The sequence below is a fragment of the Mesocricetus auratus genome, unplaced genomic scaffold (genome assembly GCF_017639785.1).
Source record: "Mesocricetus auratus isolate SY011 unplaced genomic scaffold, BCM_Maur_2.0 Super-Scaffold_100024, whole genome shotgun sequence".
Classification (NCBI taxonomy): domain Eukaryota; kingdom Metazoa; phylum Chordata; class Mammalia; order Rodentia; family Cricetidae; genus Mesocricetus; species Mesocricetus auratus.
This window is the reverse complement of record NW_024429205.1, coordinates 24732201-24759124: the sequence shown is the minus strand read 5'-3', so window position 1 is coordinate 24759124 and position 26924 is coordinate 24732201. Positions and strand designations below refer to the sequence as shown.

At 42.6% G+C, this 26924-nt stretch overlaps 1 protein-coding gene and 1 pseudogene across 3 annotated transcripts in view; one reads left to right on the top strand and one right to left on the bottom strand.

Moving 5' to 3' along the window:
- Window positions 1–26924, bottom strand: part of Ttc27 (tetratricopeptide repeat domain 27) — a 106333-nt gene that overhangs the window by 16274 nt on the left and 63135 nt on the right. For all 3 annotated transcript variants that reach the window (XM_040730788.1, XM_040730789.1, XM_040730786.1), the window contains exons 13-16: window positions 24789–25016; window positions 13676–13774; window positions 11142–11194; window positions 4978–5143 (exon numbers count right to left, since the gene is read on the bottom strand). In XM_040730788.1, coding sequence (XP_040586722.1) covers window positions 4978–5143; window positions 11142–11194; window positions 13676–13774; window positions 24789–25016 — 546 coding nt within the window. The remainder of the gene's footprint in view (window positions 1–4977; window positions 5144–11141; window positions 11195–13675; window positions 13775–24788; window positions 25017–26924) is intronic.
- LOC101833158 lies at window positions 7397–7962 on the top strand (annotated as a pseudogene).

Sequence of the window (26924 nt, the reverse complement as noted above, 5' to 3'; positions counted from 1 at the left end):
AGAATATCACAGATTTTTCTGAAAGACAACTGCTACCAAATATGTTGTGTCAAATTAAGTTTACCCAAGATAAAAATATTCCAGGCCATCTCCCAATTGCTGTGCTGCACACTCACTGCTGTAATGCGTATTGACAGACAATATGCTACAAAGCAGAAGATGCCAGAGCCTATTGCAAGTAACCAGGACTCTATACCGAAGACAACTTAGCCACTAGAAAGTGAACCTGCCCATGGCTGCAGAAGCTAACCGGTGCCGTCAGAATTCTATGATAATTCTATAGAGAGACACTTAACAAGGTTTTCCTAAGAAACAAAGAGATACATGATCCGCCTACGTTATTTCTTTTCTTTTCTTTTTTTTTTTTTTTTTTTGGTTTTTCAAGACAGGGTTTCTCTGTAGCTTTGGAGACTGTCCTGGAACTCACTCTTGTAGACCAGGCTGGCCTCGAACTCACAGAGATCCGCCTGCCTCTGCCTCCCGAGTGCTGGGATTAAAGGCGTGCGCCACCAACGCCCGGCTCCGCCCACATTATTTCTACACCTGAATGTCTGATGGTTCTCTACAGTGTTAGTGAGGGTCATTTGACCTGGGCAAGTCACTGGTTACCTAGAAAAAAAAATCCAATAGTATCTCCCCAGCAAGTCCAAATATGCGTATCAGCCTAAAAGTTCTAACAGCTGACACCTGGAGAGCACATGATGCTGTTCAATGTGCCTTGCATACAACATTTCACAAAACAACTGCTTGCTCTCCATGCACATAGTGGGACTGTAGGAGGGAAGTCTCAAGAATCCAGAGAACTCCTGACTGTTCCAAAAAACATTCATTCAACTTTTAATGAAACTAATTACAAAGTTATTAAAATATCTGTGCTTTGGGTCTGGAAGGATGACTCAGTGGTTAAGAACACTGGCTGCTCTTCCAGAGGACCCAGGTTCAGTTCCCAGTACCTACACAGAAGCTTACAACTGTCTATAACTCCAGTCCCAGGGGATCCAATGTCCTCTTCTGGCTTTCATGGCACTGCATACATGTGGTACACATACATGTAGGTAAAACACTCATGTACATTAAAATAAATATTCATGCTTAGATAAAGTGTCACTATGAGAGAAAGTTTGTATCACATACTGATATTGGAAATAATGGAATAGCGAGAATAAAGGAACAATGAGAGGAAAATAAGAATTTAAAATGTTAACTGATCATGAATGTAAATAAATTCTAATAATTTTATCTCATAAACAACCAGATTTTCACACAAGTTCCCAAAGGACAATGTGCTAAGACACACATAGGATTACAAAATTATAAATGGAAATCAGACAATTTAGCTTTGGTTCAAAACTTTATATGAACCTGAGCATAGTGGCACATGCCTTTAATCCCATCATTCAAAAGGCAGTCATAGGTAGTTCAAGGTCAGCCCTGTCTACACAGTAAGTTCCAGAACAGCCAGGGCTATGTAGAGAGACCCTGCCCCCACCCCCAAAGAAAAGAAAACAAAAAAGAAAGACATTTATAAGATTAGAGGAGTGAGAAGTTATAAAACATATTTGAAAAGTCAATTACAGACAAAAGCTAAGGCCCCGGGTGGGCCCCATCCTCAGCACCACAGAATCAGAGGTAAAGCGTGGTAATGCGCACTGGGAAAGCTCTATTTCTTTTTCTGAAAAACACTTAAATATATCCCTGAAATGTGTATCTCAGGTCCTTTTACTGTCCCTTTTATTTCTTACCATCCTTTTATTTGTCAGCCAAATAAACAACTCAGAGTTCTATCTGCAGAATCCAATAATTGGTCTCAGAGTGGTTTTGTTGGAACCTAGCACCATGACTCCCTTTCCTCGCACACATACACTCACAGACAAACATGGTAGTATCAGCTCACACTGTAACAAGTTGCTTCATCCCGAGGCAGAAGGAGGCTCCAGAACTGGTGACTGTTGGGAAAACGAAATTCAGACAAATTCACCAATCCCATTCAGCTGCTACACCTCCAAGAGACAGGAATCATCCAGACAGAACAATTGTCCCACATCTTCTTGCTGTCTGTGAAACACTTGTCTCTCAGTTTTAGCATAATTGATATACCAAAGTCAATGAAAACCAGCATTACCCTGGTGACATCATAACTCTTTATGATATGAAAGAAATGCCTTTTCAGGTAATATTTAGATGGCTATTTTATTTGAACCATCAGTTCCTTTAAGATAAGGAAAGGGACAGAGAGTGGAGACATACATACACATACGTTCCAGACTCAGAAATAGTCTATGACAGCACAAATCTCACAGCTGTGGGGCAAATTAGATGAGCTAATGCATGCAAAGTACCAGAATAGGATCCAGCACACAGAGACTCTCAGTAAATGTGAGCTGCCACTTTACCAAGTCCCATCTGACTTGTCCCCTGTGTTCCTTACAAAGCAGGGAAGAACGGCAGAGAAAACAGACAACCCACCCACAAACCATCTTGTGCTTACATACCACAGGCCACACAAGTCCAGCTCCTACTTTCTCCCAGGAGAAGGTTCTAGATGGGCCACGCAGATTCTCTTTATAGAATTAGCCCCTTGGTGTCAAGCATGAAAGGATGATCAGGACTTTTCTGAACCCTCAAAGCCAGTGAGCAATGGTACTAGTCCTTGATGGATATGCAGATCACTGAGGAGTAAGGGACCGACTTGGAAGGGCAATCCCACTCACACCAGAAAGTGGATGAGAGACTAAAAATTAGAGGCAATTGACAGCAGAAAAATGGTATCAGGCTGCCTTAACACAGCCACTTAGGGGCATTAAAGAGGAGATGGCTGGGCCAAGCAGTCAGCGAGACTGACGCGCAGAATGCCACTGGACACTGTCTGTGTAAGTTTACAGGAAGTAGAGGAGAGTATTACTTCCTTAGACACTGGCACATAAGTCTATCCAGCTGAGTTCCAGAGGACTCCACAACAAGATCTTCTATTGTGCCCTCTCCCCTCGCCTCACCCCTGCCACCACTTAATATCCATCAGTTTTATCTCAGTTCTCTTAGGGGCTAAGGAGATAACTCATCAATGAGGACATGAATACATAAGTACACACCTACAAACCCAACGCTCTACAGGCAGAGACAGGAGGACCCCAAAGCTTGTTAGCCAGTCAGCCTAGCCAAGTCAGTAAGCTCCAGGTTCAGTGAAAGACCTTGCCTCAAGAAATAAACTTTCTTCAGATGCACAAACCCAAGACAGTCCCTTTGTGCTCTGATTGTATTAACTATTTTTGTGGTCACCATGACCAAGTGCTAGACAGAAAAAACTTAAAGAAATAAGATCTATGTTGGTTCACATTTCAAAGGGTTGCAGTCCATCAAAAGACAGTGGCGAGACATGGCATTCACGGAGGAAAGACTTTGTGGCAAAGACACCTCACATGGCACACTGACCAGGAGTAGAGAGAGCAGACTGGAACCAGGGGCTGGGGTAACCCTTAAGACCCACCCTTCACGGCCATTCCCACCAGCCTGTCCCCACCTCCTTCAAAAGTGCAGCAAGCTGTAGTAAAGTGTTCAAAACATAATAAGCTCATGGGAAACATCCCCCACTCAAACTGAAACAGTGTCAGTGAAGCACAGAGGAACTCAGCAAGCTGTGACATGTAAATGAGCAGTGCTGTGGCTCATAAAGTTAATCTCAAGTGTAAAATGGAAAATAATTCAATTCAAATGACTTATACTTTCCCTGAGGCTTTAAAAACAAGTCTCTAAAATGTTTCTTAGTCAAGAAAGCCCTTAAAACCACAGTTGAAATATACAAATGTACGTACAGAAGAGGAGTGGACGGTAATATACTGAGATCTGTCCTGAGCATCATCTGTACCCTGTGCCAAAGTGAGCAGGAGAAAGAAGTAGCCTCTATCACTGAGCCGCACTCTCAGTCTAGCTTGCATTAAGGTAATCTCTGTAAGCTAAAATACAATCCCTTCTTTCTGCAGTGGACAATATTAACAATGCAAAGATGGTGGAGGAAAGAGGATAAGGAGGAGGATCGACTGAAGTTAGTATCTTTCCTCCATGCAGGTGGTTCTACCTCAAGTTGTACTTTCCCAGTGAATTACATGGAACAAAGCCTTAACATTAACTTGGCCAATTACACAGTTATGCTTTTAAAACATGTACATGAGCCAAACACAGGGGAGTTAAGGACAGGGCTGTGGTGATAAGCTGTGTTTAGAACTGGGGTATTTATGCCATGAGAGCTGCAAGGTATTATCATATATTAGATGTTGCTTCTGAGCTTGCTTTGTATTGTTTTTATAACTTCAATCTCATCATTTTAAATAGCATACGTTGACTGTTATAAGAGCTAAACAATAAAGTGCTGCTTTGTAGCCTTCTGACTCCATAATCCATAAACTCCTGAGTATTTTCTCTTTGTACACTGCTGTCTATTATAATTCAACCCAAAAGGTCTTGTCTATTTCATGCTACTAGATAGCAAACACAGTGGTTGCAAATCTCCACTTTCTTCAAGAATAACTTCATCTAACCAAAAAGACTGTCTCTTCAGTGTTATACACAAAATACTACCCATTATCTCTATATTGTTCAAACCTCGCAAAGCATGTAGCAAGCGCTGCATGACTGCATATAGAATTTACTCCCACTATTACAACACAGAAGGTATGGAGTTACCCAAAGTAATAAGTAATGCAAAGAGCTTCTATTTCTTCTCTGCACACTGACAGGACGTAAGTATATAAACCATAAGTCAGATTTGCAAAACTGAGCTGCAGCAATGCTGTAGGTGACTACACCAAAACACTTAGCAACAAAATGCCAGGATTTCCAGTAACTGGAAATGGCTGACTAAAGAACAGAAATGCAGTTAACATATATTACATGTGTTTAACATTAAAGAAAACAACTTATATCACAGAATAGAAAAAGAGTCAGTATAAAACAAACTGAAAAAACAAAATACGAATCTCCAACCTGAGTATCTTTGTATTTGTCTCGCAGGTCCAAGAGCCGGTGGTAAGCTTTAATGGCTTCCGAAAACTCCCCGACGTCGGTGCTGGTAAGAATATAGTTTTCCCAGATTTGCCAGTGTTCGTAGTTGCATTTCAGAGCTTCTTGTAAAGTTCTAAAAGCTTTGACTCTGCGGGGGGGGGGGGGCAGGGTTTAAAGAAAGGAACAATGAATTCTTTCCAATTACGAAAATCAGCAAAGTGCGTATAAATGAAATGTGAATGAGTGCTCTTCAATAGCTTGTATCAATATATCGCTTGGGAATAACATCACCCAAGTAACTCAAAGTCACCAAGGTTCCCTGTATAGTTCAATAATGATATGGGGGACACAAAGCACTCTATGGAAATATGTCTTCCTTATTTATTTACTACTAACAAGAGCATTATAACCAGGCATCAATCTCAATATTGTCCCAAGAAAAGGCAGATTCAAGTTCCAGACGCCAACCAATCTAGAGTGACCTACCAAGTGCAGCTGCAATCCTACAATACAGAGGGAAGCACAGCAGTGGGCAGAACAGATGTGAGGTCAAGACAAAACAAAAGCTCCCCATACTCTAAATAAATCTGCAAAACAAAATCATATAACATGGCAGGGGTGGGGGGGAATCTACGCAAAGACGGGACAGTCTGCACAATTACCCAACAGGGCATCAACTTACTAAAATTAAGGTTAATTTTTAAAAATAATTACTTTGTTGTTGTTATCGTATGTGTACAGGCGTTCTACCTGCATATACATCTGTGCACCATAGACAAGCCTGATGCCTATGGTGGCCAAAAGAGAAGAGATCTCCTATAACTATAGTTACAGATAGCTGTGAGCTACCATGTGGGTACTAGGAATTGAACCCAAGTCTTTCCTAAGGAAGAGCAGCCAGAGCCCTTAGCTGAGCCATCTCTCCAGACCCTAAGCTACAATTGAGTAGTCTATCAAAAATAGGAGAACGCAAGACAGGAACAGAGAGTGTTAAGAAAGCGGAGGTGGGGGTCTGTGTAAAAGGACACGTGACATAAAAGCATAAAGGAAGATACTTGGACAGAGGGGGGAGTAGCAGAGGGAGAAACAGCAAAAGCAAATTTTGTTTGAAAAGTTGCATAATGAAACCTTATTCTTTGTATGACAAAACATTTAATAAAGAAGTAATCTGAGAAGCCTTTGAATGCATTTGTTTCAAAAAATAACAGACGAGGCACTAAAGAAGAGCAGGAGACGATAAAACAAAACTAAGTAGAAACAAAACAAGACCAAGAAAATATGAACAAAAAGCAACTAGCAACTTCAGAGCTGAAACATTAAAATAAACAAAACGTAATATACATCTAAAAGCAGACTGCATATAATTTAGGAGAAAATTGGAAAACTGGAAAAGAATAGTGAGTAGTTTGCCAAAATTCAGATTAAAACATAACTGAAGAGTGAGGAAACCAGAGAGAATGATAACACTTAGATCTAAGTCTGGTCGGAATTCCAGGGTAAAGGAGTGCAAGCAGATGGCAGGATGCTATGGATCAAAGACAGTGGCTGAACACGGTTCAGAACCAAGTACAGATCCAAAGCCTTTGATCAAAGAAGCATACTCCATATTCTAAGCAACATGAGCATATCCTAATATTTACAAAAGAATAGCAACTGGAAAACAGTGGGTATTTCACCAGCAACAAGATGACAGAAAACAAAATATGTAACACTTCCAACACACTGAGTGAAATGAACAACTAACCCAAAGTTTTACAACCAACTAAACTTACTACTCAAAAGGAAATGCAAAATCAAACATATTTAAGTATACAAAGACTAACGTACTACTGATTGATCCTAATTTAAAGAAATACTAAAGGATCCTTTCTTACAAAAATAAAAGGGATTTCAAAGAGAAAAAAATAGTTTTTCAAAAATCAGGCAAATTGTTTCTATGGCCTCTCTCTGCCCCTTTTCTTTATTCTAACCCTTACCACTGTCTCCCATGTGATGTCAACTATTTCCAACAACTGGTGGGTTGAGACTCCTCAGTTCTCCCACAACAAAGAGGTGGGTATTGAGTCACCTTCCTGAAGAACAAGTCAACAGGCAACAATCAATGCCACAAGGGTACCTGCATGCCCCAATCAAGGCTCCTGAGCCCCGACTTTAAATAAGGGGTGGGAGTGGGAGCTGGCTTTGTCTACATAGAAAGCATCTTGCAAGCACAAGAATCCAAGTTTGACCCCAAAGCCCACGTAAAAACAACAGGTGTGGAAATTTCCACTTGTAATCTCAGCTGGGGTGGTGGGGTTCAGAGGGTTCCTGGGACTCACTGGTCGGCCAGTTTAGCCTATTTTATGAGCTCTGGGCCAATAAGGGACTTTTTCAAAAGAAGCAGACATCAAGATGTGAGGATCCTGGGAATCAAGCTAGCGGGAAAATGAAGCCCTTGACTGAAGAAGAGACCCGAGTAATGTTTGAGAAGATTGCGAAATACACTGGGGGGAATCTACAGCTCCTGGTGGACAGGCCCGACAGCACCTGCTGTTCCCGGCTGCACAACGAGCAAGTGTACTATGTGAGTGAGATCCTCCTGAAGCTGGCCGCCAACATCTCCGGGGATAAGCTTGTGTCACTGGGGCTGGGTTTTGGGAAGTTTACCAAGACCCACAAGTTCCGGTTGCACATTACAGCTCTAGAATACCTTGCACCCTATGCTAAGTAAAAAGTGTGGATAAAGCCTGGAGCAGAGCGGTCCTTCTTGAATGGAAACCATGTGTTGAAATCTGGTCTGGATGGAATCAATGAAAACACTTCTCAGTACCAGAGAGTAGTGGTTTACCCCATGGCAGACATTCCTTTGGATTTTGGGGTGGCAGCAAGGTCTACTCAAGACTGCAGAAAAGTGGACCCATGGCAATTGTGGTGTTTCATCAAGCAGACAATGGGGGATATGTATGGCACAAAGAGACATTAACTTAGTATGGGCATCCCAAGAACTTTTTGCTGTATGAGAGAACTTAGCTTTGTTTCCTATGTGTGTAGACATCATCATGTCAAATTTGGATAACACTGGATATATGCAACTTGGATTCTTACTCAACAGAAATGGCTCAAAAACAGGGTTTCAGGCAGCTAGAGGCAAAAGCAGGCAGATCACAAATATAGTGGGCTCCTTGGCAAGTTCAAGGCTAGCCTGGGCTACACACCGAGACCCCTGTCTCAAAAATCTAAAACAAACAAACCAAAGCCTGTCAAGTGTCTGTGTGAGTAAATAGTGTTTCTATTCTCTATCTGTATCTCTTTGTTTGAATCGGCAGACTTGTTCTAATAACGAGCTCTAAGGTACTGCACTGAGGACAGTTTTACTGTTATCTGTTTCCAGGCTAGTAATAGCATAGCAGACTAATGGTATTACTTTATTAATACCATTAAAGATAGAAACAGCCACATAAGGATAGTAGGCTATGCCTATGATTTTTACAAATGGAATTAGTAAAAATAATAGACGGAACTCAGCTATTTTTCTTTGTGGTAAGTGGTGTATGGTGTGGAAGAAGCCATACTCAAGCCTCAATTCTGCTGCCTGCCAGCTGTCTGGGATTGGACAAGTTACTCCAATACTGGATAAGCTTTGTTTTCTTCCTTTGTTAAAAGGGAAAAAAAGCATGAAACTGGTAAGTGTGGCGGTACACTTTGAATTCCAGCAGTGGTGAGGCAGAGGCAGATGGATTCAAGGCCAGCCTGGTCCACATAGAGAATTCTTGACCAGGCAAAAGAAAAACAAACCCAAAATGCACAAAACTGGAAAAACACTTTTAATTATCAATGTGCGGTATTCAGAATTAAAAATAATGATTATAAAGCATAGATGTGGCAAATAGGTGTGGAATAAATGCTGAAATATGTTTTAAAAAAACAGTAGATGGCTGTTTCTGAAGATACATCCAAGTTGTCATCCATCCTCTACACGCATACTCACACACATAAAACATAGAAATAAACTGTTTGGGTTGCTTTCTTGACAAGTACAGCTTTTTCATAAGAAGCTTCATCTTGGGAGAGATGCTGAACTAGTAAGCCATACACAAAGGCCCTGGGAAATCAGGTGGGAAGAAGTGAAACAGGCACTGTAGTGGCCAGAACAGAACACAGGAGGTCATTTTAGATCCTGTTGTGAGGGGACAGTAATTATTCACCTCTGAAATAATTTCATGAATCAAATACTAATGTCAAGTGCAGTGGTTCTCAACCTGTGGATCATACCCCTCTTGGGGTCAAATGACCCTTGCACAGGGGGCGACTAAGACCATCAGAAAACACAGATTTTCACATTACAATTCATATCAGTAGCAAACATTACAGTTGTGAAGTAGCAACGAAAATAATTTCTGGTTGGGGTCACCACAGCATGAAGAACTGTATTAAAGGTTCGAAACATTGGGAACACTGAGAAGCACTGCTCTAGAGTAATGGCAAAGAAATGAAAGAACTTGGAGCTTGCACCCTTTCTTTTACACAAAGTCTTTTCACAGGACAGCAGAACAATAAAAGGTACTAAGAAGTACAACAGTATTTGAGATCTGTCTACACAGAATGATGGAGTCTGAAGAGCCCAGTGTGGGCTGGAGAGCTGACTCAGCAGTGACGAGCACCGGCTGCCCTTGCAGAGCACCTGCTTTCTCTTCCCAGCACCCACATGGCAGCTCATAACCATCTAGAACTCCAGTTCCAGGGGACCAGGGCCGCAGTACACATACTTACATGCGTGCGAGCAAAGACTCATACTCACAGAGTAAAAATAAATTAATCTTAAAGAAAAAAGCCTCACTACATACAAGATTATCCAGGCTCTTAGGAAAAGCTAACAAGATCCCACACTACAACCAAGACGCCCATTGCCCCAGAGGCAACAGGTATCCAGTAAGCATTAGCACCATCCATTTTAATCAAGAACATAGTTTTATTTTTAAGAGACTGGTAGGACAAACTGAACCCTATTTATGTCACAGACTGTTAGCCAGGAGCAGAGGAAGCATTTCATGATCTCAATGTAAAATGGTCTTGACATCTTCAGAAATACCCTGTGGCCTGGAAATAAGACTCAGTAAAAATGGAAACACCCCTCTTTCGTCGCTGCATTAAAGCTCTGGCAGTAGCGACTCCTGTCTCTTCCACTGCTTCCCTTTTCACAACCAGTCGGCAGTGAGCGGGCTGTTGGGTTGGCCTCTGCCTCTCCTTTTCCACTCAGTTATCCCAGGTCTCCAGCTTCCAGTTCCCTCTCGACTCTGCCTCATACACGGCCTCCGGACACACACTTCTCAAAGTCTCTCTTCGTTGCTTCCCCACCAGAATCTCAGGCTATTCCCAACAGGACAGTCTCAACATGCTAGTCAGGGTTAGAAGACAGGGAGATGAGTGACCTGCTCCCCCCTTCTCTTCACTGGAGATCTCCCCCACTCTACTCTACCCCAGCTCCTAAGTATTCACTCAACTATGTCACTGCACATGTGCCCACATCACTTCCTTTGCCTAAGAGGCGTCCTCCACCCCTTCCACGTCTCATCTCCTCCAACCTAGCATCGGTACAAGACAAGCATCTCTGAGCCAGGCTGCTCACAGACCTTCTCTAAATAAGTTCCTGTCGCACAGCAGGCAAGCAGGCAGCACCTCCTTTATCTCTGCTCCCTCGGACTCTTGGTTGATGTTCACCACCTATGGCTCATGTCGCTAATCAGCTTTTAAAATAATGTTGCAGATGGATTTCTTTCTTAAATCAAATCTCCATGTTTGTATTTTAAATCATGTTTATATTTTATAACAATATCTAAAACAAGCAATTAATTAGCAAACCATAAGTTGAGTTGACCAACTTAAGATCTGTTTTATCATGTAATGAAATTTAGGGTGAAAAACTCTGGTGGCAAATAAGAGATATTTCTTTATTTTATTATTCATAATATATATTTCATTATACAGTAAATGTTTTCAAGAAATAACTAATAATTGAAATTCAAAGGTTCACTAAGTTATCCTAACTTACATACAAGGGCAAGAAAAAAAGAGAAACAAAGAGCTACAGATTTTAAATATTCAGTTAGAGAAAATCTTACAAACTTTAAGGGGAAACCGAGTTCTTCATAGTGGACTCATGTACTTACTTTTGTTTTAATCGAATATAAGAAGTGGACAAATTGTTCCAAGCCTCGGCGTTCTGCAATAACAGATAATCGTTAGAGATTGTTCTTAGGTAAGGCACATGCTAAAACCAAAATACAACACATATTCCAAGTCTGATATGTACTCTTAAAAAAAAAATCACAATTTTCAATAATGTATTTGAAAGAAAAAAATAGCATAAAGTTAAATTAAACTTTATTTTTATGGCTTATAAAAGAAATTAAAAAAGTAATCAACCAATAACATAGGTATTTACAGAGCTGAATCAGTTCAGTTAAATTTTTATTTTCAAATTTTGACACATGAAATAGTTGGAAAATTACAATATAATTTAACTAATATGTCTACATTTATTATTATTCAAGTAAAATTGATGCTTATATAAATATTGATTTTAATAAGAATGTTATGAATTTTACTTTTTAAATAAGATATAGCTCTTAACAGCCACACATAGGGTTTTGAAGCAGAGTGGTACTGACTGCCTTTTCCAGATGTAGCAAAGCTAGTACCTGGCTAGCCTTCTCATCATAAACTCTCCAGCGTAGACACAATAAGCACTGTGGGGGTGGACACAGCAGTACGGGAGCAGTCCCGTACAGAGGGGAGAGCACCGCCAGGTCTCCACAGGCAGCCCCACCACTGTCTAGGACACACTCAGGGCTCCCACACACACAGGCAGACACCTGTCCATCCACTGAGATGAGAGAAGGGACCAGACTATAGGCTGAGAAGGCAAATGGAAGAGAGGTAAAAGAACAAGTTCTAGCAATAGAAATAAGGGCCAGAGAGATGTCTTAGCAGGTAAAGACATTTGATGCCATGCCTGACAACCTCAGTTCGATCCCTGGATCCACATAGTGAAAGCAGAGAACTGACTTCAACAAGCTGTCATCTGACCTCCATACAGATGTCGTGACACCCATACAAACCACACACACACACACACACACACACACACACACACACACACACTAAATCTTCACACTGCTGTCTGTAATGCCAGTTCCAGGGAATCTGATGCCCTCTTCTGGCCTCCATGGGCACTAGGCATGCATGTGATGCCCAGATACATGTGCAGGTAAAACGCCCATACACATAAAATAAAGCTGAACATTTTAAATAAATTTATAATTGTATGCTGTAAGGGGCACTACTAAGAAAGTGAAAGGGGACTGGAGGGACAGCTCTACAGTTAGGAGCACTTACTGCTCTTGCAGAGGACTTAGGTTAGATTCCCAGCGCCTACACGGTGGCTCACAACCATCTGTAACTCCAGTCCAGGGGATCTGATCTGATGCCCCCTTCAGATCTCTTCTGCAGCAAGCACCAGGTATACACATGGAACACACACGCATGAGGCAAAGCGTTTGTATACATAGAGTAAATAGATCTTCTTAAAGTGAAAACACAAAGAATAGGAGGGTGTTATCTACAATTCATAAGGGCCTTATAGTCAGAATACATAAAGAATTCTCACAACTCAACAATCAAAACAAATTTTTAAATGGGTAAAGGATGTGAATAACCATTTCCCCACAAAAGATATTCAATCAGTCAATAAGCAAATGCAAGGATATTTAACATAATTAGTCAGCCATCAAGGAAACACAAATTGAAGTCATGAGATGGAAACCAATAGGACAGCTACAACAGAAAGAGAAAGCAGCAAGTGTTGGAGAGGGTGTTGAGAAACTGGAACCCTTACTCACTGCTGGTAATAATATAAAAGGCCCTGGAAGGTCTGTTAGCTCCTCTACAGTCTGAGCAGTTGATCCAGCAGTTCTGCCACAGGACATACTCAAGAGAACTGCAAACACACACTAACAGAAGAAGCGCTCACAAGCGCATCAAAGCTGAAAAGACCCATGCGCCATCAACAGAGAGTGAATGCATGCACATGATCCACCCAAACAACGGAGCACTGCCTGTCGATAAAAAGTTAGTGGCGCCAATGCAGAACACAGCATGGACAGTTGTAACACACTAGCTAAGTGCAAGAAGCCAGCCACTGGGTCCACTTCTCTGAAATCGGGGACCTGAGATCTGTAGACAGTGACTGTCTAGTGGCGGGAAGGGGAGAAGATGAGGAGGGGGGAATGGGGAATGACTGCTGATGGCAGCCAGGCTTCTTTTTAGGGTGAAAAAAATCCTCCAAAAATGTACTAACTTTGTAACTCTAAATATACTGAAAAGGTTAAAATACTCATTTCCACAAAGCTGTTTCACAGAAAGGGACAGACAGCACAACAAAACAATTACCTTCTAGTGATACAATTAACATAGTGCGTGTTAGTGAATGATAAGACACAGGACACTGAGCTGTAAGTCAGTCATATCTAGTTTTAGCTATTATATGATTTTCTCCCCAAAAGTATTTTGACTGGTAAACCATTTACCTTGAGTGTGTACCTCTACCACAAAAGCAGCTGCTAGTCCGAACTCTACAGCAATTCAGATCACTTAGAAGAACACAGAGGAGTGGAAATAAAGGAAGGAGGCCAAACAAACTTACATCAGGCTCCAGGGTCACACAACGCTGAAAGGCCTTCGCTGAGCCCATGTAGTCTTCTAAGGCTAAGTAGGCACAGCCTAGAGAAAACCAGACTCCAAGCTGCAAAGACCGAAAGTCAAGGTTATGCAAACACTCACAAAAATTTATAGGACACAGTCTGAACATATTTAATACACTATCAAAGAATTCAGAACTACATCTTATTTGCTTTGTTGAGTTTAAATGTAAGAAATCCAGAGGAGACAAACTTAGGATGAAATTGTCAAAGCAATTATAACCATGAAAGCATGTGCAATATTAATATTAACACACTTGGTATTAACTGAAGGTAATGGGAACTTTGTCTACAACCCCTTGTATTTGAGTCTGGTATTCTAAACCTGAGATCAGTAATGGGAAAACCTTTACAAAGCATCAGCAGATTTGCAACTGATCAACAACCCACAAACAAGGACAGAGTTCTGCGTTCATCCTCCATTCCCTGAGATACCCTCCACTGTTTAACCAAGAACAACCTCCCTGGCAAGGATGTGTGCGGCCCACGTCTGCAAAACCCTGGAAAGCATAGGGGCAGAGTCTGGCTGAGATGTGGAAAATGGGTAATTATAACAGCCTTCTTTTCAACACAGGGTTTCCTTAAAATTCAATAGAACCTGTCACGGGGAGATGTAACTGGTAAAAATTCAATGGCATTAGTCAGAAATGCACCTATTATGAGTTAAGTTTGTTTTCCTTCCCGTCACAAGCCAGGGTGGATGGAAGCCTACTTTCCTACAGACAGCACAAAGGCTGGAGAGCAGTGGGAGAGGAAATGACAAACTCAGCACTCCCGCCTTCCTCACCTACCTACCTCCAGTAAGGCCTCTTCCCTGACCAGCCCCAGGGAAACTGTTCCTTATGGAGGGAAGAGCCCTGAACCGCTTTAAGCAGATAAAGATTTTTAGCTGATAATTAGTGAGAAGGTTTCCAAAGCAAACATCCTCAGGCAATTTAACACTTTACTCTGAATGCACAGGAGGCTATAAATAACCAGCAAGGGCCTTTATGCAGAACAGATTTTGGTAGAGGCTAGGTGAAGGGGACAGGGGAGGGGAGGGGAGGGGAGAGGGAGGAGGAGAAGGAGAGGAAAAGGAGAGAGAGAGAGACTGATTTCAAGGTGAGACAGCTCACCACCTTGTTTTCACCTGGTTATTCATAGACTTAATTAAAAGAACCATTCAAGGCACCAAAACACATTCCCTGAACATGACACAATCTAAAGGGACCGAGTCCAACCCTAACTTATGTGACAATATGTATAACAAGTCCCCACCTTCCAAACAAGTTCAAAGTTTTGAAACTTCATGCTGTGTTCCATCAGTTCTCGGGCACAGCTTGTTTTTAACAACTCTGAAACAAAGACATATAAGGGTTTCTATTTGTTTGCTATCTTTGGTTCTGGTTAATTACACAGCTCCCATTCTGCAGCCCAAACTAGTCTCAAACTCACGGATCCTCCTGCCCTAGCATCTCAGGTGCCAGGCAGGGTTACAGGCACACATCAGCAGCGGTTTTGTTCTATCCAAAGTGGTACTTACAATGCAAGGATCCCTTCCAAGATGGCAGGTTAGAGGTAGTGAATTCTAAGTCACTTGGAATGAGGGCTATCTCATCACATTCTGGGGCTAGGTTAGGAACATTGCAAACTGCCTTCAAGGGTGTCAAAATGTCTGGGCCTCAACTGACAAAAAAACCCTAAATACTCTTACCTCCATGTTGATATGAAAAAAAGAGGCTGTGTAAAATCAAGACACAAATGAAAAACCACCAGAAAAGATTAACAAATACTGCAAATAACAGCACTTATGATATAGCTCTATCCCACACTGGTCTGATGAGGTTTATTATTTACTTTTGAGTTGTAAAGGCCAGATAATGCCTTATACTCAGTATCTTAAATGTTTTGATGAAAATGTAGATATGACTTCATCTAATATAAAGTATTAATATGATCCTCGTGTCCTGTTCCTTTGGTTATTTTTTGCAGTTGTTTTAATAATGTGTATGGTGTGACAATCCCAAGATCAGTTAACTACTAGCTCACATCTATCAACACTAGGAAACCACACAGGAAGAAGAGACCCTTAAGCACCCTGCTCCTCAGACCTCATTTGTAGATCGCAAGGTCTCCCATTGCTTACGGCTGACTCACTATGTCCTTTTTATTTTTCATTTCTCAACTGATGTCTTTAGAATGTGAAGAACTGTGGCCAATGCTTGTCATGTTTCCTGTACTCTGAAATGATTACTTAAGCTACCATTATCAGTAATGACTGGCGGGGCTGGTGAGATGGCGCAGCTGGGAAGCTTGCAAGCTGGCTAGCCTGACACACTCTGAGGCAACAAGAGAGACTGTACTAAACAAGATAAAAGGACAGAGAGCTTGCAAGCTGGCTAGCCTGACACACTCTGAGGCAACAAGAGAGACTGTACCTAAACAAGATAAAAGGACAGAGAGCTTGCAAGCTGGCTAGCCTGACACACTCTGAGGCAGCAAGAGAGACTGTACTAAACAAGATAAAAGGACAGAGATCCCTGCAAGCTGTCTGCTGACCCACACATGCACGCTTAGTCACACATGCAAGTGCGTGCACACACACCAATACAGTATATTTGTAATACGCAAATCAAGAGGCCTCAAAAACATTCACAAAAACCCCCAAAATAAAGTTGAATTCTTTAAGCTACAAGATCACTATTGTTTAGCCCAGAGCAGTCAGGCAGGTAACAGAGAAGCTTCATCACATGCTCTGGTGGCTACTTTTTTAAAAAGTTTATTTTAACAATATTTAATCCTGAATACACAAATGGGATTGCTTCAACATGTTGTTAACTATATAAAATGCTTGAGATATTTTATATCGTTTTTTCCTTTTCCCTTAAATCTGATGTGTACCCAGAACTTGCAGTCTTGCTTCCAGGAGGAGACCTGCCACTGTCTCCTCTCTGAAGAGTAAATCCAAAGACTTGGCTAAGGGACCATCCTGAGGAAGGCAGGATCACCCCCAGGAAGGTGAGCTCACCTTACACCAAGCTAAGAAACTGGTGGAGTAACGAGCCCTTTAATGAGATACAGAACTCCCTCCCTGCCTCCAGGAGGGCCTGCAGGTGTGCCTGCCCACCCTTCTAAGTAGAAATGTGCAGCTCTCTCTCCATTCTCCTGTTTTGTCTCTCAGGGTGCTGACTGGATCCTACGTGCTTTTTCTAGTACTTGGGGTTTTCTTATTCTTTCTCTAAACACCGCCTCCACTCCACTCCACTGTGTGGCTGCCTGTCAGCATGCACCCCACCTCCATGCCAGCTTAAGTCAAAGGACAAAGTTTCCCTTCTCTCCTCCACTCTCCTCCTCTAGGCAGCTGCTGAGATTTACAGCTTGCCTGCCCTGGGAGTTCTTTTGAATGCCGATTACACTGTACCCAATCTTCCATTTGAGCCTATTCTAAAATTATTTTACTAATGGGCATAAGAATATCAAGAGAGGACCCCAGTGTCCCCTGTAACATATGGTGACTCTAGCAGTACTCACCCAAATTTCTGGTAACTACAGTATTAACTTTGCCTAATCACATTCAGTCCAACCTTTCATACACTATGATCACTCCTGTCCCCTCTCTCTAGTCAAAATAATTTTCACTTAATAAGCATCTATTAAATATGACAGGCATTGACACTATGAGCTTTTCATTTATAACTTCATATATTCCTCACAAAAACTCTGCCAGGGAATGTCACCCTAAGGAAATGCTGAAGGAACAGGAACTACGCAACCACGCTAGTGTTACTCCAAAGTCCACATCCTTTCCACTTGGCCACACTGCCTCCCAATATACCACTCTACCCACAAGTGACCCACCCTTGTCACCAGCAAAGACTAAAGGGAAAAACCAGCGCAGACAGCATGTACTGGAGCACCCAAGAGACCTGCTCATCCTTTTGTTTGCCTTCCGAGCACACAGAGCCCAGCTCTGTTCCCAAAGGCTGCTTGAAGAGGGCTATGCAGACAGACAGAGAAGCAGCAACAGAGGGGTGGGCATGTTCACAAAGTCGCAAGAGCTGACAGGGTCCAGCCAAGAATGGAAAGACACAAGCGCTTGTCAGGGAGGCTCTGCTGAGACTTCTGTAGCGCTCACACATCTGGGGCAAGTCAGGAGGCCACTGCTACTGCTGGCCATGACCTAGGGAAGGCGGAGTCCAGTGTGTGGGAGCCAATACAGAAACACAGAAACAGAACACTGTTTATATTGGATGAAACGATGTCTGCATTTTAATAATGATTGCTTTAGTGTTTTAAATAACTTTTTAAAGAGCATGAATGGTTGGGAACATGATCTGCTAGATTTTCCCTTCCAGAGCCACAGAAGATGGCTGCTGATTCAGGAGGTTCTGAGCATCTCTGTGGCTTCAGCTATAATACTCAACCTCTGAGTCTCGGTTCCTGAGTGTTGAGGGGGGTTAAATAGGCTAAAATTCCAAAGCTCTGGACTCCCCAGAAGTGGTAGGGTTCAGAGGTACACTGGTGCCATCTAGTGGTGGGATAAATACACTGGTCATAAAAACAGTACTCACACTCTGAAGAGCTAAAACAGGGAGTTCATTCAATAAGAGGCCTTAGACATCAATTAAAAGCTGCCAAGAGAGAAATGTCCTAGGAGAAGATAGTTTGTTGCATGTTTCATGGTTACCAGTTCCTGGAGTAGCAGTGTGTGTGATGACCAGCACAACTACAGTACTCTGTAAACTTCAGCTCCTGACATGGAAATTAGCCATCCCAGGGCCAACACAGAGTGCCACTAGAGAATGGGTGAAATGACTTTTAGAGCTGGAAACATAGATTACAACAGCAAGGAAGCATACAGTGGTACTGCCTTCTTGGATTCCATGATTTTCTGACTTGCTTCTCAGATTTCCTTCTCCCTTGGAGGTCTCCAAATCAGTAATCAAGGCTCACACTTTTCTAAGTCCCCTTGGGACCAACTGGTCTGCATCCGAGTCACATGTGCTAAAGGTTAACACAATCTAGCCCTAAAAGCATACCCCACTCTCCATTCTCTGCCTTCTGCTTCCCTAGCTCAGTCCCATGACACAATTGCAGGCTGGCTGTCCATGTAGATTATCAAACAGGAAGTGTCCTGGGCCAAATCCAAGACCACTGCAATGACTGTTCAGTAGCAGCTTTCCCCCAAGCGATGCTTCATGCTCGGTGTGTAAATATGTGCACCACCATCTTAGACTCTCCTCACTGAAGGTGCATGAGCTTTAACCTGCCAGTGTCACTGTCTCCCTAAAGGGACAGTTTCCTCTGTTTTCTTTTGCTGTAGGCTATTGGTTGTTCAGTGCTGCTTCTCTTGTTTGGATCTGGTTACAGCTGTTCTGTTATCTGTCTACTTTTTCCAGAAAACTTGGTGTGTTTGAGTCATAAGTACCTGAGGTTCTCCTCTGGCCCTGTAAATGAAGGATGCATGAGTACAGACCTTGGGATGATGAAATCACAGACACAAGACTACCAAGACCTGGCTGGCAAAGAGATGTCTGAGACTCACTAGGTTACCAATCTTCCAACTTAATTTTGCTTCTAACAAGAGCCCAATGACTCTTTATTAAGGGGGAAACCTTGTAAGCTGACAGTGTAAGGTATTCAGAGCTCTCTAGAACTTGGCCTTGGCCATCATGGCACTGTCCTGTTGTGCTCTCCTCAAGAAGTAAGGCTGAGAAGTTAAGAGCTATGGAGCTGGACTAGATGGGCAGAATGATTACCAACTGCAGCCCTCATTCAAATAACCAATACTTCTACTTCTTCATCTATAATGAGGGTAACAACATGAAGGACCTCTGTCCTTTTTATCCAGAATGCATTAATAAATCAAAACTAAACTATTACAAGAAACTAATCAATGTCTTTACAACAAAGGTGCTAGTACATTAATAAGTGTGTGACCTCATTTCTCATATCTACACTAGAGAACTATACATACACATAAGAAATTACACATACAAGAAAAAATAACCTATTAAAATTAATTTTGCTCATTTTCATTGGTTCTACTTACAAGTGAGGTATTAAGGAGTGACAAAAAATTCACCTCTCACAGCTCCAAGTTGGATTCAGATATAGCCTTTTCTTTCTTAAGAATTATCTTTATCTTTTAGGTTCTCTGTGTGTGTGCCTGAGTATAGATTTGTGCACATGAGTGCAGGTACTGATAGAGGCCAGAAGAGGGCACTCATTTGCTGGAACTGGAGTTACAGGCAGTTGTGAGCTTGTTTGTTTCTTTCCCCTCACTCCCTTTAGCTCCCTGAGCCCAAAATTGAATTACAATCTCCAAGATTTTAATTTAAGAATTAAAACAACCGTAACACTTAAAGAATTACAAATATTCCCTCCCTCGCTGGAAGGGCCACAAAAATAGCAAGCATATACTGGGACAGCCACATGAACTCTTGAATCCATGCTTTTCCTCAAGCTCTTTCCCCACCTCGTCCATTCAACAGCTACCTCCCATCCCATATCAGCAGCAGGCTTCCCACACACAGCCAGTCACATCACATGACCTTACAAACAAAGGTGAGTAACCAGTTAACTGAGGAGGAGAGTTACGGAGAAACGCTTTTCAATAGAAAGGAACAGAATAAAGAAAAGGATTGGAACACTTAACAGGAATGAGCATTTTCCTTTTTCCCTGTGACACACACAGGCTTGATATCTAAACAACTCATTTTTTGCATAAAAGCCAAGGACAGCAGGAAGAGTGGTGAACAAGAAAAACAAACCAGTCTGTGTGTCAGCAAACTCTCCCTTGACAATTTAGCTAGCTTTCTCTCCCCTACTTTCTTCGGCTCTTAGGACTTCAAGTCCCCGAAGTCCTGAATTAAATTTTACGAGCTTCTCCAGTCTCACAGGGAAAGAAACAGGCAGGTATGAGTGGATGGTAGCTAGCGGTCTCAAAAGCACTAATGTAAATGGTGTATGTCTTCTGACTCTTCAAGAAATGCACCATAACAGTGCACTAGCGGTGCAGCCCATCCCTGTCATGAAGCCAAGCGGTGCTATTTTTATCTAGTACTCTGCAGGTGCCTCTCTCCATTTACCTAGATTTCATATTAAACCTAATCTTTTAGATGGATCTGAAAATGGTGGGCAGCATTTATTTTTTTAATTCCAGCTTCCCTTCCTTGTGACACTTAAAGGAGACAGCACAGTGTAATGACAGCTCCTTCTTCAGAGGCAGCCATCGTTGGCTCACAAGTTACCAAGTCTGCAGTGTTTGAGTTACACAACCAGAGCACCAAATGCCTGTGTATTTTGGCATTTGTTTTCAGTCTGCCTGAATTGAAGACACATGGCAGGCTGCGAAGTAGCCTCACACGATATCTGTCCGTATTGTGGATCTGTTTTGAGCAGCTGTCATTTCTCAGCCTCAGTAATTAGTTCTAAATTGTATAACAACGAGGCCATCAAGCCTGCCAAGTCTTCCTTGCAACTTCCCCCAGCCATCCTTTTGTTCCAGTGTCCCTCCCATACTGTAACTGCCCTGCAAAATGTAGCTTGTTAGCACAGTTTCCTACCCAGGCTATCTAGTTCACCCTCCCATAGCCAGTGTCCCACAAGAGTAACCTCTGTGCATAACCGAAGACAAGCATGGCATAAATCAACCTCAGCGGCGCCCTACCCACCATGAAAAGACATCAGTCTAGCCTCACAGTTAAGATAGTTGACAGCACAGGTCCAATCTAGCATTCCCTCACTCTGAAAAACTGCCCTGTTCACCAGCTCTTCCATCCCTTCAGCACACACTCAGCTTTGTTCCCAAGGCTCTGCCTGGCTGCTCCCGGCCTGCTACAGCTCTCCTTTACATACTCAAGTACGACTTGCCATTCAAAGGCAAACCCATCACATCCTCTTGGATGCAAGTGGTGGAAATGCTCTTTGGCCCTTTTATAAGTTGGTGCCTTCCAAATATCTCCCAGCATTCCCTTGATGGCAGTGCCATTCGTAGTTCAGTGCGCCCATCCCCCAGACTGTGCCTGAGGGTACACACTCTGCCCATCCACGACAACTCCTTGCCTTGTGCTTCTCCAGCAATTGTGAGTTAACAGTGAAAGGCGCTACTTATTCACCCACTCAGAGAACATTTACTGAGAACCTCCTCTGTGGGAGGCACAGGAACAAGCACCAGGAATACTGAAGTGATCACACAGACGAGAACTCATATGTAACTTTCATTCTTCTCGAAAAGTATTTTTTACAGCAAGCTGTACATGATAGCTATAACAAGTACTTATGAAGAAATGTGAAACAGTAAAATGAGAAACCTAATGTAAGAATGTGGTTTCAAGGAGCATGGGCACAGGAAGGGTTTCTGAAAAGTGACTTGCACAAATGTGACAACAGCTACTGGGCCAACTGGACAAACAGCCCAAGCAGACAAGCAGGAGTGAGGACGCTGAGGCAGGAAGCCCCGTACACTCCAAGAACAAGGAGGACAGTGTACGGAGTAGGAAAGAGAGAAGACCGCACAAAACCTGCACAAAGCCGATAGCGCCATCAAAGAACCCTGGCTCGTACAAGTGAAATGGAGGGAACCATCTGATGCAATTAAAAAAGATTTTGGATGTTCACTGAGAACAAGCAAAAAGCACAAAGGGGCAACAAGACCAAGGAGGAAATATAGGTAATTGAGTAAGAAAATGGCCATCTGGAACAGGATGGTGGAAAGTGGCTAAGAGTTTTAGATGCTTTTTTTAGATTTTGGTTTTTTGAGACAGTGTCTCTCTGTAATTGCCCTGGCTGTTCTGGAACTCACTCTGAATACCACACTGGCCTCAAACTCACAGAAATCCGCAGGAAGATCTCTGAGTTCCAGGTCGCCTCGTCCATAGAGCAAGTTCCAGGACAGCCAGGGTTACACAAAGAAACCCTGTCTCAAAAATCAAAACAAAAACAAAACAAATTGTTATCAAGACTATGAATTTCATAAGAGGCAAGAGATTAAATAATCATCAATTACAGGAATTCCTTAAAACTGTCCAGGTTCTTTTTAACAAAAGAAACAAACAAACAAAAAATCTAGGCAACATCACTACTTTTCAGAAATAAGATGGCTAAGTCAGATCATATATCAGAAAGATTTCATGATTTTCAACACATCATCATGTTGCTTGTAGTTATCAAAGCAAAAGTTATGCCAGAACTTGACAACAGAATCTAGCTTATAGACTTAGCATTTTTAGTGGATTTACCACTCACTTAAATGAGTTAAACACATTTCTTTGAGGTAAAAACCAACGTACCAAGCTGTAAATATGGCAAGCTCAGATTAAGGCAAACAATTTTACGCATCTTAACACACTGGCTAAATACTCTCCTCTGAACAAAATACGTAGCCTTGCTTCTCAGTTTGACATAGAATTTAAAAACAGATTTCAGGATTTCTATGACAATAGTATTTTGGTATATTCATGACTCCATTTTCAGTTGACAGGAACCTGTGTTACCTGCTAGCTCACAAATGGAATGCATAAAGCTGCAGTCTAACGTCCAACTTAAAGAAAAATTGTGACCATGTGCTTCCCCAACCTTTTTGGTCCCATCTTCACAGAGACTAACATGAATTATTCATGTCATCTTTGATGGCACCTAGATTTGTGGGCAACTACTCTACAAACTTCTTTTAGATCTATTTATTTTATGTGTATGAGTGTTTTGTCTGCCTGTATGTAAGTGCACCGTGTGCTGGTGCCTGAGGAGGTCAGAGGAAGGTGTCTGTGGTCCCCTGAAACTGAAGTTCCCGATGGTTGCTAGGAACCAAACTCCAGTCCTCAGCAAGAGCAAAGTGTTCCTTACTGTTGAGCAACTGTCCAGCCCCTGTGAGCAACTATTTTCAACAAAGCACACTGGGAGTCAAGTCAGAACCAAGCTATCTGATGAGCACTTGAGGATTACAACTGCTTCTATCAAACCAAATACAATGTCAAATAACCCACTAGTTCTATGTTCCTTTGTAATTTCATATTTCATTTATGATTTTTTTTAAAAAACCAACAAAGTTTGTACTTAGATATGATCATTTTCTTTATTACTGGTCACAAACCTGCTCAGTGACCTTACAAGACCCTCTGAAGGCATTGCATGGTGAGGGTCACTATGTGAGAGCCTTGCTGCTTATCTGTAATAGCGAGTATCGCATAAACTGTACAGACTTGTTCTCATAAGCTTTCATTACCGCTTGTGGATTTAACAAGTGGCGTGCGACAGTTCTCCAGCTAGTGTGACCCTGAGGAACCAAAACACCGGCCTCCCCTACTCTAGCAAACTGGTGTTTTCAGTGTGGAAGACACTTCCTGCATTTGCGGTGTACATGTTCCCTTTCTAACAGGTAAGGGGCGGAAGCAGGCCAAGCCTCCACCAGGTGAACTATTTGAGCCAGTGTGCACGTGCAGGTAGGTGCCATGTGCAGTGAATGAGAGCAAATGTCAAGTCTGACAGAGAGAAAAGACGGTCTCTTACAACACCACCTCACCTACTGAGTAGCATTATGTGAAATAAAGGGAATCTCCCCTCAGAAAGACGACCTCTCCTGCAGACTTATCAAGGAGCTAGATACCTTCTGCATTAATTCTTCAGATCGTACAAAGTTGTCCACATGGAATTGGAGAGGTGGCTCCGTCAGTAAGTGTTCAAGCTCGAAGGCCTGAATTTAATTCCCAGAACTCATGCAAAAATCCCAAGTGGCAGCAAAAGTCCTAATCCCAACAGACAGCAGGATCCTCAGGCTCAATGGCAGTCAACACAGCCTATTTAATGAGCTCTGGATCAATGAGAGACCCCCATCTCAAAACATAAGTGGACAGCTCCTGAGGAGTGACACCTGAAGTTGTCCTCTGCCCTCCATATCTGCCCACAGACAAATGCACCCACATATACACATACAGAAAACATATTTTAAATGTTCTGATTTATCTGTGCGTATATAAATCTAGACATTTTCTCCTAAAGGATCAATAATGCATTCTAATGTTACTGTATTTAATGAACAAAAACCTCAAGCCAAGAATCGGAGGCTTTCTGAGGTCTAACCTGCATGGGATTAATCTTCACGGAACGTTCAAAGCACTCCACACATTCCCGAAACTCCTTGTTCCGAAGATGGAGAAGGGCTTTAGAGCGCTGGGCACGTGCACTCCGGTGTCGTGACAGCTCCCAGGCCTTGTCATAGCAGGAGTGGTCCTGCAGGACATCTCCAAGCAAGCAGTATAAACTTGGTGTTTCCTTTTTCTCCAGTTCTCGCCTGAGGATTTCTTCTGCCTGGGAGCAACAACAAAAATAGCAAAATCATTTAAATGTGACTAACTGCTATTTTTAGCACACACACAACTTACATCTCATAGTCTGTGTATTTTCAATTACTTGCTCACTTCATGCTCGAGAGCACAGTTACCTGAGAAAGGCCCTAGGGAAAAGAAGTGAAAAGGAACGAGGAGAGGTCCACTCCACCGCCTCATGCGCTCCCTGCTTCGCTTGGTCCCAGTGCTGCTGTTAGAGAGGAATCTGCATCACCTCGTTCCACGACTTTATTGGTCTTTAAGAGTTCTGTATTTCGGCCGGGCGGTGGTGGCGCACGCCTTTAATCCCAGCACTCGGGAGGCAGAGGCAGGCGGATCTCTGTGAGTTCGAGGCTGGGCTGGACCGATAGCCTCCGAAACAATACAGAGAAACCCTGTCTCATAAAAACCAAAAAAAAAAAAAAAAAAAAAAAAAAAAAGAGTTCTGTATTTCAGTTGCTGAAGAGGGGCACAGGGCAGTCTCAAACGAGACAATACAGGTAGAAAAGACAGAGAAAGGAGGCAGGAGCCAGGTTAGAAAGAGGCAGGAGAGAAGGAGCAGGCACTAGTCCCTGGCTGGGCTCCAGAAAGCTGTCAATCCTTTAGAACCAAAGGTCTCAGAGTCCTGATGGTAAGCACCGAAGGCTGGAGCTGGACTGTCGAAGGCTAGAGAATCCCTGCTCCCTGGGCCTGTGTACAAGGGCTGCAGAGCCAGGGGCCTGGTCCGCAAGGCTTTACCTGAAGCCACAGCTCTAGAAGGTCCAACATGGGACTGCTTGCGCCTGTCCACCTCACCACTGCTGGCAAACGTTCAACAATACAAAAGCTGCCAAAGACCAGCGCTTAACCAAGTTCCCCTTGTTTACCCACGACTTCTGTCCAGGGGGAGCAAAGGGTACCCAGCCTGACTGGTGACACCAACACCAGGCAGGCACATGTCATTCCAGGCAGTTAGCCCATCGGCTTCAGAACTTAAGCACTGATGTCCACAGCACAAGGCCACCTGACCATGTACGCTAACTCTGTGCATGTGACCACTCTGTGCTTTCCCCACCCATGTCTGTCATCCTGTTTCCAATAGAGCAGAAAGTCTGTATATTATGCTCAGTTTAAGTTAGACCTGCCTGTAATTACCATGTTGTCTGATTTAAGGGATGCACTTCGGAAGGTGCCTTTGGATGTTGGTGGTTTCAGATCTGTGATATAATACAGGTAAGTTAAGACTGTCAAGCCAACTCCAGACATGGAATCAAAATTTATTAGTTTCCATGGGAAAACAATTATAAGTCCCTGAAAGCCAAAACCAACATGAAGTTTTATAATTCAATGTTTTAGAACACAAGTCCTCTACTCACAAATAATATAATGGTTATTAATGGTTCTGACAAAACTCTGTGACCCATAAAGACAAACATTTAATCAAACTTTATGACAGTGGCCACACCATCTTTGGTGAAATAAGCTTATAGTGTGGTTCAAAGCATTTCTCTTGACGGACAGCATTTAAACTTTGTGCCACACCATTCCAGAAATTCCAAGGATGACTACTTAAAATTCCTTTCTGTTCTTACCCTGTTATAGCGGAGTCTGTGGTCTGCAATAAACATCATAGTCACTTGGTACAAATATGACTGCGGAACTGTCTCCCTGGAATTCTGTGCCCGCATCTCATCTGTTGAGTTGGAAGATGCCATGATTGTGAAGGGTACAAACACTGGCAGTCCATAATACCCAGTGAAGAAAGAATTCTGGAATTGTCATCTTGGTGCCTCAGACTAAGGTATCTACAAGCGCAGGGTTTTGTATACTGAGTGACAGGACACTATGAAGGAACACCAGCAAAAGGTAGGTCAGCTGCTTCCAAATCCACTAGACAATAGAAGTAAAGACA